We start from the raw sequence: 14485 nt of genomic DNA, 5'->3' as shown, positions 1-14485 counted from the left end.
TGTAGCTGATTTTTTTTAGTGCTTTTTAATAATATCAATATATTTAGTTGAAGAGAGATGAAAAGATAAATAAATTAGATTTTATGATAGTTTTAAAATAAATTTATGTATTTTTAAAATAAAAAAAAATACAAGAAAACAAATCCTTTTTCTCGAGACAATAATCAAATAGTTAACTAAGAATATATATTCTATTATTTAATTTTATGGATTCAAAGTTCAGTATCAATGTATTAAATACTATGCAGATATAAAAAAATCATAAAATAAATCGGCTTCTATGGTGGTTTAGGAGAAAGAAGTTGATCCATGAATAGTGATTAGCATGGAATAAAAAGAGTTATAATTTGCTAAACTTGTTAAAATAATTTTTTTTTATTTTTTTAAATTTATTTTTTTATGTCAGCATAGCAAAACAGTTAAAAAAAAATTTAAATATTTTCGAAAGTAGAAGACAAACTCCGCCACAGTATTCGTTCACTCAGGAAAATCGAAGCATCAGCAATTGGAAAAGGCAGGAAGAGAAAATACACGTCCACAGGGGAGTCGATAAGTAGTCAAAGAACAGGGTTTCATCAGCTGCAGAGAGAGAAAAAAAAAAAAAAGCAAGCGAGAAAGCACCCCAAAGACAGGACCCCTCCAGAAAGGTTAGAGGGTTTTTGGAAGTGTGGTAGTGGTTGCTTTTCAAATAGCTTTTCGTGCCGAAATACATGCCAATAATTTTTTTTTATTTTTTAAAAATCATTTTTGATATCAGCACATCAAAACGATCCAAAAGGTACAAACCGCACTCAATTTTAGTAAAAAAAAAAAAAATTGAAATTGGCTGAAATGCAGGTTGAACAGCAGTGCCAAACGCTTTGCAGTTTGCACTTTAGCTGAAAAAAGGGGCAAACCCAGAAAGATGGCTATAAACATTAATAAAGAAACTGAAAGAGCACCCCAGAGAAGCCATGCCATTACCAAACCAACAAGTAATTAGTCACTAAACAGATCCACTAATCTAAAACTCAAGTGACCAAATATATTGGCATTGCAGAAGTAGAGATACTCCGTTGCTGCTGCCGCTGCTCCATGTTAAGCTCCCTCAGACTCAAATAAGGTATCTCCATATCACCCTTTCTTGCCGGAGTCAAGGATCCAGCTAGAGGCCCTGATGATGGTCTGCTAGTGGACCTGTAAGGAGTGCTTGATCCACTTAAACTATCAGTTAAATAAACAGGCCCTGAGATGGAAGCTCCGAAAGCTCTAGCCCTTGCTATATGAACATCTCCGTGACCAAGATAATCATCCTTGTGATTACTGTGGATCCACTTCCACTTAAAGAATAGCAAAGCTTTTCTCCACCATTTCTTCTTCCTGTTGTTGGGTTTGTGGATCGTTCTATTAGCAGACTCCTCTTTTGAAATGGGTTTCTGGAGCTTGAAGTGTAAGGAGTCAACGGAAGACCTTGTTGTCGTCGTCTCTCTCTTGTGGTTTCTTGCTTCCTCCAGGAACTGATTTTCATGGAAATCGAAACGAACGGGGCCAGTTGAGAACACCAAACAAGTAAATGGACGCATAAGAGTAAATGAAGAGTATCATATAAATTAAGGACTGATGAACTAAACAAACCTGAAAGTAATCAATCTGCGGGTCAAAGCCATAGTCGCTGAAGTGTTGAGGTTCAGGAATGGGAAAGATTGGGGACTTGCTAGACATTTTCGCTTTGTGGTAGCTCCAAAGTGAAGGGCCTTTAATTGTGGATTTGCTTTATGGTGGAGGAGGGGCCAATTAATGGCATCAGCAGCAAGACTCTGGTTGTGACTTGTGAGGAGGGAAAACAAGAGGAAAGAGATGGTTCTTTTGGGCTTTGGGGCTCAAGGGAGGTAGTGACCGTTGAGGAAAAGCAAGCCCTAGTAAATGCTCCTACTGATCAGTTACGTTGTAGAATGTATACTTCCCAACGGTACGGTCCCTTAAATAATTAAGACAATTTATTATTATCTCAGTCACGCTCTTGTCTGACAGAAAGAAAGGGATGAGGGGAACTTGTTTGAAGCAAGCAACACCAGGCAGTGGGAAACTCCATTTTCATTTGCCATCAAGATTGCTTCATCTTGAGGGCTCACCCGTTTTAAACAGGATAAATCGGGAAACTAACGTATAAAATTAAAATAATCTGTGAATTAATATAGGAACAAAAATGTTGCGGTTTAAAAATTCAATATTTATTAAACATAATTATTTCTAAACGTTATATTTACTAAAATTATTGAAAAATAATAATTTAATTAATTTTTTTTCTATATATGTTTTATGAATCAAGATATATATCTTTATTTAATTTGTATATTAAAGAAAAATTCCAATAAAAATCTTAAAAAATCATTATGTAAACAGTAATTATTTTCTGTTTTTCAATAATGTTATTCATATAATTGAGCTGGAAAAACCAAGCTAATTTAAAAAAATATCCTTTTAAACAGCGAGAAGTTCACAGGGGTATTCTTTACACCTCGAGACCCTCAAAAAAATGTACAAGTACGTTTATAAATAATATTAATTATAAAATATTCGAACTAGAAGGGACCTCGAATTATTATGATGGTGTGCGGGTGCCCCCACGTCATTAAATGCTTTAGGATTACGTTAATATCTTGAAAATATAATTACAAATAACCTTCTAATCATGTTTTCACCTTTTGCTTTACTTTAAAGAATTACATTTTACATCTAATTAATCAAATAAAAATCTCAGAAAAAAAAAAACAAAATTACATCAAGTTATTACATATAAATGTGATTATTTTCGATTCAGTTCAGTTTTTATAAAAAAAATAACAAAACTGATTTTTTAAAAAAAAAACTAAAACCGAACCGAAACCGGTTCAAACTGACCGGTTTCGGTTCGGTTTGGTTTTTTAGGATAAAAACGGTTCAAATCGGTTTGACTCGGTTTTTTTATGGTTTTTTTCGGTTTGGATTCGGTTCGGTTCGGTTTTTTTGGTTTTAGGCTTATAAAACTGAAATCGAACCGAACCGGCTGGTTTTTTCAAAATTTTTATCAGTTTTTTTTTTTCACGGTTCGGTTTTTTTAATTTTTTTTTATTTTCTCAATATTTTAGTTTTTTTCCTTACTCCTAATTACATATTAGAGTCGAGCTTCGAAGTGTGTTTTCTTCTTCTTCTTCTTCCCATCAGAAACTCAACAAATCTTGCACTGAACCTTGGCCTCATGGGTATATTGGTAATTAGGCACTGTGATTAAGATTAACTAATGCGACTCAAATGTCATTTTTTATACGTATAATCAACTGACAATTTGACCAACTATGGCTCTATAAACCAGGATCTGGCTAGGGTTTAATATATATATATATATATATAGCACTGTTTATTTATGTTCTTGATAGGCGACAAAACGTGATAACCATATGCATGTTCCTGCTTTTAGACAGCATAAAAAATGCCACGTCCTCATAGGTAAGGAAAATAAGAATTAAACAAATTATCTAGAAAAGCAAATCCTTCACCACGGGTTCCTCTATTAAATAGTATTCACTAAATAGCTTGCCAGCACTAATTTTTTAAAAGCATGAAAAAATCATGTTTAAGTGTTATAAGTGTATTTTTTAAAAAAATTAACAACTCGAATCTTAGAAAAAGAACTGAAAAAAATAACAATTGTCAATCTCTAAGAATCAAAATAATAAAAGATAAAATTAAAAAAAATTAAAAAGATATCAACACACTCGGGTTATGAAATTAAGAAAAATCAAAATTACGGATCCAACGATGAAATTAAAAATAAATTAAAATTTGATAAAAAAAATAAAGAATAAAAATAAAAAAATCAAAACATTGAGGGGAAAAACCTCAAATATCATCAAATATTAAATTGATGAGAAAAATTGAAAATTCCTAAGGCCACTATTTCATAAAACAATCCAAAACAAAAATAAAAATCAAGAGAGTGAGAACTCAATTTGAAAAAAAAAAATCAAAATTAAAATACAATGTTTTAAAGGTATGCTTGACCCGACATGTTGACTCATGACCTAAGGGACTTGGGGTTTAGGCCGAGCCAATTTTCAAAAGAAATTTGAACAAAGCACGAAAAACATTTAATGCTTATATTTAATTCAAAAGTAAAAATCCTCGTAAAAAAAGAAATGAGGCAAAAGCCTGAAAAAGAAAAAAGTTTTGGGGACACATTTTTTTTTCCAAAATGAATGGAAAATCCCATAGGAAGTGGAAAAAAACTAAGAAAACATTTTAGGGTGAAACTAAAAGAAAATGAGCTAAAAAAAGGGAAAAACCAAGCAAATTCGGGTGAATCTTCTAAATTCAGGTAAATCCCTCAAAGCCACAAACCATTAAATTTCACATCTATGCTCAACTAAGAAACTCAATATAAAAATATTTAATATTGAAGGGTGAGATAAATTAATTTAATTAAAAAAATATTTTTAAAAGAGTAAGATCTAGTAAAGACAAAAAAAACAAAAGGCAACTAGTGTTACTCTAAAAAAGTCAGAAAAGTCTCATCGAAAGTAGAAAAAATATCAGATGATGAAACAAAAAAAATAAAATAAAAAAAATCAAGTAAATCCGAACGAACCTCCTAACCCTAGATTAATATCTCAAATTCGCAACCTGTTAAGTTCTAGACCCGTGCTCAATTAAAAAGGTCAACACCTGAAAAATTTAATGTTGAAAGATGAAATGTAAAATAAAATCAAACTAAGAAGTTTAAAAAATCAACAAGGAAAAAATCCCAAGGAGAATGAAATCGAAAAACAAACTAATTCTATAAACCATTTTAAATACAATAAATAGAAATTAAAAGAATGGAGACCAAATTAAACAAATGAAAAAAAATCTATGGGGGATGAAATTGAAAAAAAATCTAATTTTATAAATTATTTTAAATAACAAAAATATTAATCAAAAGACTAAGGAAGAAATCTGAAAAAAAAAAACTAACTAAAAGGTTGCATTGAATTTTGTAAAGATCAAATTTTGAAGATAAAAAGATCCATTAGAGATGAAATTGAATACTTTTTTTTTTATGAATTATTTCAAATAAAAAAAATATTAATCTAAAGACTAGGTACTAAATCTGAAGACAAAACTAATTAAAGAGCTGCATTTAATTTCTTTATGGACAACACGATTTCCTAGGAAGAGAGAGAAAAGGAGAAAAAAGAGATGATCATTGACGGCGAACTAGAGGCTAAGAAGAAACACGTGTCGATTGGTCAAGTAGGCACCACCAAGAGGATTCCATCGCTCCCTTTGAAGCCACCATTTGACCACGTATCTTGGCTGCATGGGCTGCCACAAATTTTCTGGAGCCCCATGTGCCTCCAATTTAATAATTTAAATAATATTATATAATTGGTAAAAGACACAACAACCCCTCTCTCAATTAGATAATTACCTAAAAAACCAAAAGGAAAACACATAAATGCCACTGCATACCCGTTTCTTATTTTGTCTTTCAAGGGTAAGTTCGTGAATTCACTGTACAATTAAATCTAAAATGTAAAAAATACCCCTAAACGATATGTATATGTCATTTTTCTATAAGGGTAAAAAAGCCATTACACTACGCCAAAAATTTATATGAAGACCAATCCGCCCCTAATGAATTCAACAATGCCAATTGAATCCCCATGCAAAATATGAAACACCTTTTAAAGCAACATCCTTCAGTTTTATGAAGAAAGGCTTAGATGTCATAACATTGTTTCAATCCACAGTGTTATGAGTCTAAGGCCATAGTAAGAGAGTGATGCCTTTTAGGTTTTTTTTTTTGTAATTATTAGTGAAACTGTGATTTATATGAAGACTGAATCAAAGCCTCACATGAATGGTATGCAAATGGAAGATCGAAATCATTTAACAAGTTGCTCGCGACTTATTCCATGCAACCTGTTTGTTTTTGTGTTTTAAAAATATTTTTATTATATTATTTGCTTCAAATTAATTATTTTTGGTGTTCTCATATTGTTTTGACGTGCTGATGTCAATAATAAATTTTTTAAAAATAAAAAAATTATTATTTTGATATATTTCCAAGCAAAAATCACTTTAAAAAGTAATCACTGCTCCAATATCAAACGGGCTCGTATATGATAAAGAAAATAGAGCATTTGCATTAACCTTAATTTACCATAATTGACTGTTTTTTTTAACTATTTAGTTTACATTGCCACGTTACACTTTAGTTCTAATAAAAAAAAATCAACGTAAAAAAAAATTAAGCAATTGAAAACTATTTGATATTATTATTAAACCTGACCTAATGAGTCAATCTTAAAATTTCTTGACCTGACTCCTTGTCTAGCGCAAATTTAAAATTAAGTCGCGTGAGAGTTGTTTTGACATGATCTTTTTGACTTGATAGTTCCAAAGACTACCTGGATAATCGGTAAGAAATATGATTTGGCTTAAAAAAAGAATTCAAGATGATTTTTTTTAATATTGAGACAACAACGTATTCGATCTACATGGGGTTTGGTTGTTAAACCTACCAAATCTACAATTCAGGTGATGGACTCCATTAAGTGTAAGAACTTTATTTTTTTCAAAACTATTTTTAATTAATTATATGGTAACAAGAACATGCTCGTAAGATTGAGCATAAACCAAACGTTAAGATGTTTGTTTGAAACTACAATAACCTCATATAAAACAAATTGAAACAATTTATGAAGACAAAATCTACCAAATATTGAATGATGAAATTGAGAAAAGAAGAAAAAAAAAAGAAAGAAATTAAAAAAAAAAGAACAAAAACTTGGCTTCTTCACTGTTTATATGAATAGTGAATAGAGTGGCAATTACGTTAACCTTAATTTACTAGAACTAGTTGTTTTTTAGACTTCTACTTAGTTTACATTTCCATGCTAAACTTCGGTTCTAATAAAAAAACTTTAAATGTAAAAAAATATATTTAAGCCATAAAAAACTATTTGATATTGTTATTAAACCTGACCTAATGAGTCAATCATAAAATTTCTCGACTTGACTCTATGTCTAGCGTAAGTTTAAAATTAAATTGTGTGAGAGTTATTTTGACATGATTTATTCGACTTGACATGTTCAAAGACAACCTAGACAATTGGTAAGAAGCATGATTTGACTTAAAAAAAGAATTCAAGATGATTTTATTTTAATATTGAGATGACAACATATTAGATCTATACATGCTTTGTAGCTTTACCAACCAAATCTTCTATCCAGGTGATGAACTCCATTAGGTTTAACTTTTTTCTATAAAAAACTATTTTTAATTAATCATATGGTAACAAAACATGCCCGCAAAATTGAGCACAAACCAAAAATTGAAATGTTTGTTTGAGACTACAATAATGTCATAAAAAGCAAATCAAAATAATTTATAAAGACAAATTCAAAATCTATCAAATATTGAAGGATAAAATTGAGAAAAGAAGGATAAAAAAAAGAAATAAAAAAGAGGGGAATTAAAAACATTGAGAAGGAAATGAAAAAAAAAGAAAAAAAACTTTGTTTTTTCACTGTTCATATGAATAGTGCAGAGGGTGGTTGTACCCTAAAGTTTTTAGAGTAGTAAGGTAACTAGCCTTGGTGTCCGCACTTCACACGGTGCTAGAGTATTTTCTTTTCGTAAAAAATGATGTTTAACTACCACAAACATGTTTTAAAAAAGAAATAAAAAGGTGTGACTTAGTTTATAGACTCGACTAAGTCAAATAAGTTGACTTTATTTCAATTAGACAAAAAAAAAATGATAGTAGATGGATTAAATTTAAAAATAAAAGTTATTAGGATAACCTGGAGAAAAGACATTTTTTTTTTCAAAATAGGGCAAATGATGTAACTCAATTCATAACCCATTAAATAAGGAAGAATGAAATGGGATAAAAAAGAACATTAAAAAATAAATCCTGGTTAACCCGAGTTAGCATGACAAATATGCAACCCTGATAATTAGGACCGAGCTAACCCGTGATATCCCACCATATCTATGGTCTAGATAATGAGATTGGAGTAACCCGATAAAACAATAAAGATAATTATTAAGCTCTTTTTTTAAATAAAAAAACGGTGTTAACTTTTCAAACTCATGACTTGGGTTATTAGAGCCAAAGTAACCTATTTGGAAAAACCATTAAGTCCAATTCTCAATCAATCAAATATTGATGGATGAAATTGAGAAAAGAATTTCAATTATACAAAAGGATTTGAAAAATAAAAATTAAAAGAATGAGGATCAAAATTAATATACACAATAAATTTTATATTTGATTGAAGGATGAAATTGAAAAGAAAAATCAATTTAGCAAAAGGAATAAAAAATTTATAGAATAAGGACCAAAATTGATATAAAAAATAAAAATAATTTTTGATTGAATAGTGAAATTGAAAAGAATAATAAATTTTACAAAGGGCCAAGAAAAAAAAATCAGAACAATGAGGACCAAATTGGAAAATATAATACCATTAATTTGTATTGAATGATAAAATTAAAAACTAATAAAGCTTTACAAAAGGACCAAGAAAAAAAATAGAAATAAAAGGAAAAAGATTAAATTAGAAAATATAATATTTAGTAAAATTGGGATTAAAGGATGAAATTGAAAACAAATAAAACTTCTATAAAAAGGCTAAGAACAAAAATTAAAAATCAAAAGAATAAGGACTGAAGTTGAAATACCAACAACAAAGAGGACCAACTATAATTTTCAAAGGGCAGAGAGAAAAGAAAAGAAAAGGCCTTCTAGCAACAAAACATACCACCAATGCTGACATGAGCCTCTCTACAGGGAAGAGGACGTGGAGACGCTTCCAACGATATGGTTGAAGGATATTTTTAGACACCGAGAGGCGCTGCACGTGTCGCTCAAAGTGTGTAAGTGCTTTCATGGTGTTGTATACGCGTTTGTTCTTCTACACACACATAACCAAATACCAAATTTTTCCTAGGCTGATTTAACAATAATGAAAAAAACTTTTGTTAAAAAAGATGAAAAAACCCCTTGACTTTAGTTTCATTTTTTTTTTCTTTTAAGGGAAATTTAATCATTTCTTTGTACAATTGATATGAGAAATGACTTATTTGTCTTGGTTAATTTGGTGATGACTAATGAGTCATGTGAAAAGACTTTAATACCCTTGAAAGTTAGTGTTAAATCTTTTGGTTGAAGGGGCAAAACTATCATTACACTATTCCAGTGAACAATGTCTCTAAGTTTGAAGTTACAATGTTTTTCCAATGCCAATTATATTCTTTTAATATATCTATTAAACCAATTTTAATTTTGGTACAACGCTAGTTGGATTTTGTATTTACAAAAAAATTATTTGTTAAGTAAATAATTTAAGTTTAAACATTATGTTCCAGAGCACGACTCTCCTAACTAACTCTCTACTCTATAGTTATTTGATATGGTATGGGGTTTGGCTTGGTTTAAGGTTTATGTTGCAAGTTTACGGGGTCAATCTAGGTAAATTTCAAAACAACATTGTTTTGTTTTTGTTTTTAATAAAATGAAGATATATCCACTAGTGGATTTTGAATCCTTGGTGTCAGAAATCCAATTAGCATCTCTATATCCTTTGATTATTGTAAGGTAACTAGTATATTGTAACCCATAAACCAAGGTGCTCCAGTCTGCTCCTAAAATATTTGAGTACTCTATTTATTGCTATGCTATGATTCATGCTAGAACTACTAGTAAAGCTATTCAATTTGTTAACCGAGTATGTAATATCAGGTCTTGTGTGGTTCATAACATATATCAAACTCCTAAATATTTGAGAATATTCTAATGGTCTATTCCATTACCTCTATTTTTGGATAAATGTACACTTTTATTTATTGGTGTTTTGATAATACTATTGTCATTTTTAAAATAAAATTCGAGAATTTTCTCAACATAATAAGATTGAGATAATACCAATCAATCAAAATTCCTATAAATTTTTATTCCTAGTATGACATCTACAACACCTATGAATGAGCCCCATGGATATAAAGATCCAAAAACCCACAAGCAAGATTGAAACAATCCTGGAAAGCCAAAAATCAAGTTTGATAAAAAAGTGTGATGAAATGATTATCTGAATCAAGATATCAATACTATTGGAATGAACCTCCACCCAATGATTAGTAAATCGCTAATAAGAAGTATAAGAAAGACACCATAAATTCAGTTATACCTTGATAAGTCAAACTTATTCTTTGTTCCAGTGAAGAGAAAAGTGTTGCATCACGCAAAATACAAGTTTATTCAAAACATTATGGCTTTAAAGCTTGAGAATAATAATCAACTTAAATAGAATCAACAAACAATCATAATAACATTAATGGGTAATAGATCCAAAGCCCAAAAAAAGCCATAAAAAACTAAGCCCAAAACAGTTAATAATCCCTAAACAATGACAAATGGGCTGTCATGAACCCAAATTAAAGTAAAAGTCCAAACTGAAACTAAAACAAGTCTAAGATAATAAGAATAATACAAAACTCAAATAATAAATATAGTTATTTATAAAACAAGCTTAAATAGCCCCAAAGAAACCAAGTAATCCGCCATTAAATACTTCAACCCTTATTTCCTTATGTAGCTAAGATAAATAAGAAATCCATGTAAGAAAAATGATTTTGAAACATCAAGGAATTCTTGCCACACTCAAGAACTTTGTTATTTCCTATTAAATATCCTTATAGAAATTATAAAACTCGTAAAACCAAGCTTCTGAATATCCCTGCATTATTATAAAAAAATTCCTCTCTAAATAGGAGGTCCACAGGTCAAAAGATAACAAATAATAAAATTTATATTGCATTTTTTTACCTATATCGCAAGACCTTCTTGAACTTAGATTGACCTAATATTTTAACCCAAATTATAACAAAATGTATGGAAACTCCTAGTAAAAACTAAGTTTAATCCAACAATCGGATTGAGAGTTATGCTTGAAGAGCAAAACTAGACTGTAGACACAATTACGTTAGAATCTGAATTTCTTTGTTTAACCATTTCTTGAATCGTATCATTACCTCTCTTTTCAAAATGATTCATACTTGAATCACCAATAAGTACAATGAATGTTTCATAGGCCTCTTATTTAAACCTTCAAAGTTCTTTTCTTACCAACACTTACTTTCAACAACTTTGTATGAAAGTAGTAGCCATTCTCTTTCATATTTCATCATTTTAGTATTATTGCTCTTTTATCTCTGAAGCTTGCCTTTCATAGAATAATTCTTGTAACTTATCAAATTCTTGCCTCAAAACTCTAATCATACAAGATAGGTCTTTGTGTTCTTGAGCGAGAACCCCTCTATGTTCCCTCTCTTTTGGTGAATACATGACACAAGTAAGGAAATGAGATGGAATACAAGCTAGATATGATATAAAAACACTATGGAATAGGGATTTTGACCAAAAATTTCAAATCTGAAACTACAGATAACTAATTTATTTTAATGAGATCAAACCCAAAAATTTCAATTTACCTTATTATCCAAATGAATCAGCCTCTATAAACCTAAATTTGCGATCTTATTGATTTTTTTTACTCTAATTAGATATTCTGGACAAAATAGAACGTTGGACACAAACTTAACATGCATTCTACTCATATAAAACAAAATTATTTGTAAATTAGAAACCTAGCATGCATATTGTCATATACATATAAACTAAAACTAAGGATTAGGAATCTAAGCTCTAGAATCAAGGTAGAAAAAGGTAAAATAAGTTGGAAAACATTAAAGAAGAAAGGTAGAGACGCTGCCAAAAAATTAAGTGTTCAGAACATCTCCCCTTCCACCTTTAATCATATTGATTTTTGAAACCCAAACTAATGAAATTACCATAATTAATCCTTTATTGTTTTAAACAATCACACCAACATTGATGAACACCTCCTAGGATTCCAACAACTATATTTTTAAAGTGTGCACTTACTTTAATAGACAATGAACTAGAGGAAAATTGAATTAAAAAAATTCTTTACAAGGATAGGAATCTGAGCTCCATAATGTAGGTGGAAGAAGAAAAAATAAGCTGGAAAATAGTAAAGAGGACAACTAGAGATATGTTGTAAAACAAAAGTGTTAAGAGCATTTTACCATTCCACCCTTGTTTATACTGAGTTTTAAAACTAAAAGTGATACGATTACTAGAATTAATTCTCATTGTTTTACTTTTATTACCCAACCCACCATGAAAAATACATAAAACCTACAATTTTTAGCTTTAAAATGAAACATTAAATTTCATTTGAAAAAACTATTTAGAAAGATGAAGAAAACTTATTGTTCAAACATTTTACTCATGGGTTGAATATTCACATATAAGCTAGGAAAGGAAATAATTCTTTATGGATCACATAATTATTTTATAATAAACTCAAGCCCAAGTCTAAAAGATTAGCAAAAGAAAAACTTAAACTCAAGCCCAAGACTCGGAACCAAAGACCCAGTACTCGGAACCAAAGGCCCAGTACTTAGAGCCCGAGCCTAAAAGTGAGTATTTATCCATAATTTATTTTAATTATATTAATATTCCATGTTAAACTTTTTTTTGCTTGAGAACAATTTCCAACAAGGTTTTGACCCTAAAAATGAGTGTCCCTCCACTTTTTGTATCAAATATGACTATTACCTAAGTTTTATTAAAACAAATTCCACCACTTAAAACTTGGTTCCATGACCCGGTGCCATGAGTAGATAAATATAAAACTATATCGTTTTAAGATTTTGCTCAAAGTCAAATAAGGTCTCATTCAAATTTTAAACAGGTCATTGGGTCGTAAGTTGACCTAATGGGTCGACTATATTTAACTGAGTCAACTCGTAAACCATTTCTATATAAAAACTAGCCTGAGTCAGGTTCTTGTAAAAGCCCTCGGCAGCCCTAACGTTCTTCTTCCTTTCTTGTGAACTGAAACAGAGAAGAAACCTTCAAGCACCTGCCTCCTCTATCTCTCTCTTTCCATTTGTAATTCTCTTCTTCTTCTTCATATACCAACTCCAAAAATATTCTCCTCACTTCATTCCTAAAACTAAACCATTATCCTTCTCTTTCTCTTATGATTCCAGACACCCAATAATCAAAATTAAGTTCATTTATGCAATAAATGGACTCCAATTTGAGTGATCCACCCACTGAATACAAAGAAGGCTATGCATTAAGCGGAAAGATAATACGAAATCCTATTGTTTTTCTCTTCTTTTTATCATTTTAATATTTTGTCTTTGTTACAGGTCATTGTTTCTCAGGAAAGGATGGTTGGAGAAGAAGCAATAAGGCATGAATAAATTGAACAGAAGGGCTACACATTTGAATTAAAAACACAACGTTTCATTTAGTTTAATTCTAAAAGAATTTAAATATAGCCACGTGAGCTGGTTTTTATGATCTTTTATGTTTTTTTGGTTTATACGTAACAACATGGAAAGAGAAGGAATTACGCAAAATTCATCTGGTGTTTTTGGTGGTACATGTCCTGGAATTACAAACGTAGGCAATAACATTTTGGCGAGACCCCCGCAACCACAAGCAAAGGAAATAGTTTTTTTTAGTGGTTCATTCCCTGCAGTTACGAGCTCAAGAAGTAGTGTTTATTGAGCTATCTCACATGAGCTTGTTCAATGTGTTATTGAGGGTGAGGCTCGTGTTTTGGCTGCATCTATGATTATGGAGGGGTTTTGTAAGGGGGCTAAGGAGCATAAGCAGGAGGTTTTTGAGAAAGTTCAGCCTGATTTGAATCAGTTTGGGTTGTTGATTTATGATGATAATGTTAAGCAGCTTCTTGATGTTCCTGACTGTGAGTACTTCCCTTATTTGGGCCAGGAAACTCAGATGGAGATTGGAGTTAAGGAAAGAGAAGGTGAATCTCTGTAAAATGTAGCTGCGATTGATGCACAAACAAAGATTGTGTCAACACAAAGGAAAGGTGCAGGCCAAAAGGAGGAAATTGAAGGCAGAGGTGCAAAAATTTGAGAACCAACAGGCTGCTAAAGTGGCAGAGGCCGATGCTGAACTGACAACTACGAAAGCGCATTGGTCAAAGGCATCTCGGTTGGCGGAATGCCTTGACTCGAACTAAAAAAGTTAAAGCTGAGTTGTTGTAAAGCCACTATGGAGTATAAGACTAGGGTCCAAGGTGCAAACTGGGAGCTGTACAAAAAATCAAGCAGCAGATGCAGTCCTTTATGAAAAAGATGAAGGAAGCTGAGGCACAAAAGGCTACTGCACTTACTTCTTCTAGTACTAACAATACTACTTCGGGGCTGAGTTTGCCTGCATTTGATGTGACTTCTTGGATGGAGTTGGTTGTTGCTTATGCAAGAGTGAAGAAAAGAGCGGTAACGAAGCTTGTTGGTGGGCTTGGAATGATATTGGCAAAGACGACAAATAGTGGCAAGGAGCTAATTGTTGATTCTCACCTTCTGCCTACTACTAAGGTTGGTGAAATTATTGCCAATAAGATTCAA

The 14485-nt window shown here is 31.0% G+C and overlaps 1 protein-coding gene across 1 annotated transcript; it reads right to left on the bottom strand.

Annotated features, from left to right (window-relative positions):
• Positions 1-879: 879 nt before the first annotated feature.
• On the bottom strand, positions 880-2049 carry LOC18101824 (uncharacterized). The gene is made up of 2 exons (XM_006380102.3): positions 1615-2049; positions 880-1496 (listed from the first exon to the last, which is right to left on the bottom strand). Exons 1-2 carry the CDS (start codon positions 1699-1701, stop codon positions 1011-1013), a joined length of 573 nt encoding a protein of 190 aa, XP_006380164.2. The 5' UTR covers positions 1702-2049; the 3' UTR covers positions 880-1010.
• Between the last annotated feature and the right edge of the window lie 12436 nt (positions 2050-14485).

Source organism: Populus trichocarpa, chromosome 8 (assembly GCF_000002775.5).
Source record: "Populus trichocarpa isolate Nisqually-1 chromosome 8, P.trichocarpa_v4.1, whole genome shotgun sequence".
NCBI classification, from domain to species: Eukaryota; Viridiplantae; Streptophyta; class Magnoliopsida; order Malpighiales; family Salicaceae; genus Populus; species Populus trichocarpa.
The sequence above is the reverse complement of the archived record's forward strand: the minus strand, read 5'-3'. Positions and strand labels throughout refer to the sequence as shown.

What these genes read in the sequence shown, in the direction of transcription:
- LOC18101824 (XM_006380102.3), bottom strand. Translation starts at nt 1,701, where the DNA reads ATGTCTAGCAAGTCCCCAATCTTTCCCATTCCTGAACCTCAACACTTC. An exon ending in CGCAGATTGATTACTTTCAG is followed by an intron (nt 1,497 to 1,614) that starts GTTTGTTTAGTT and finishes CATGAAAATCAG; the next exon opens with TTCCTGGAGGAAGCAAGAAA.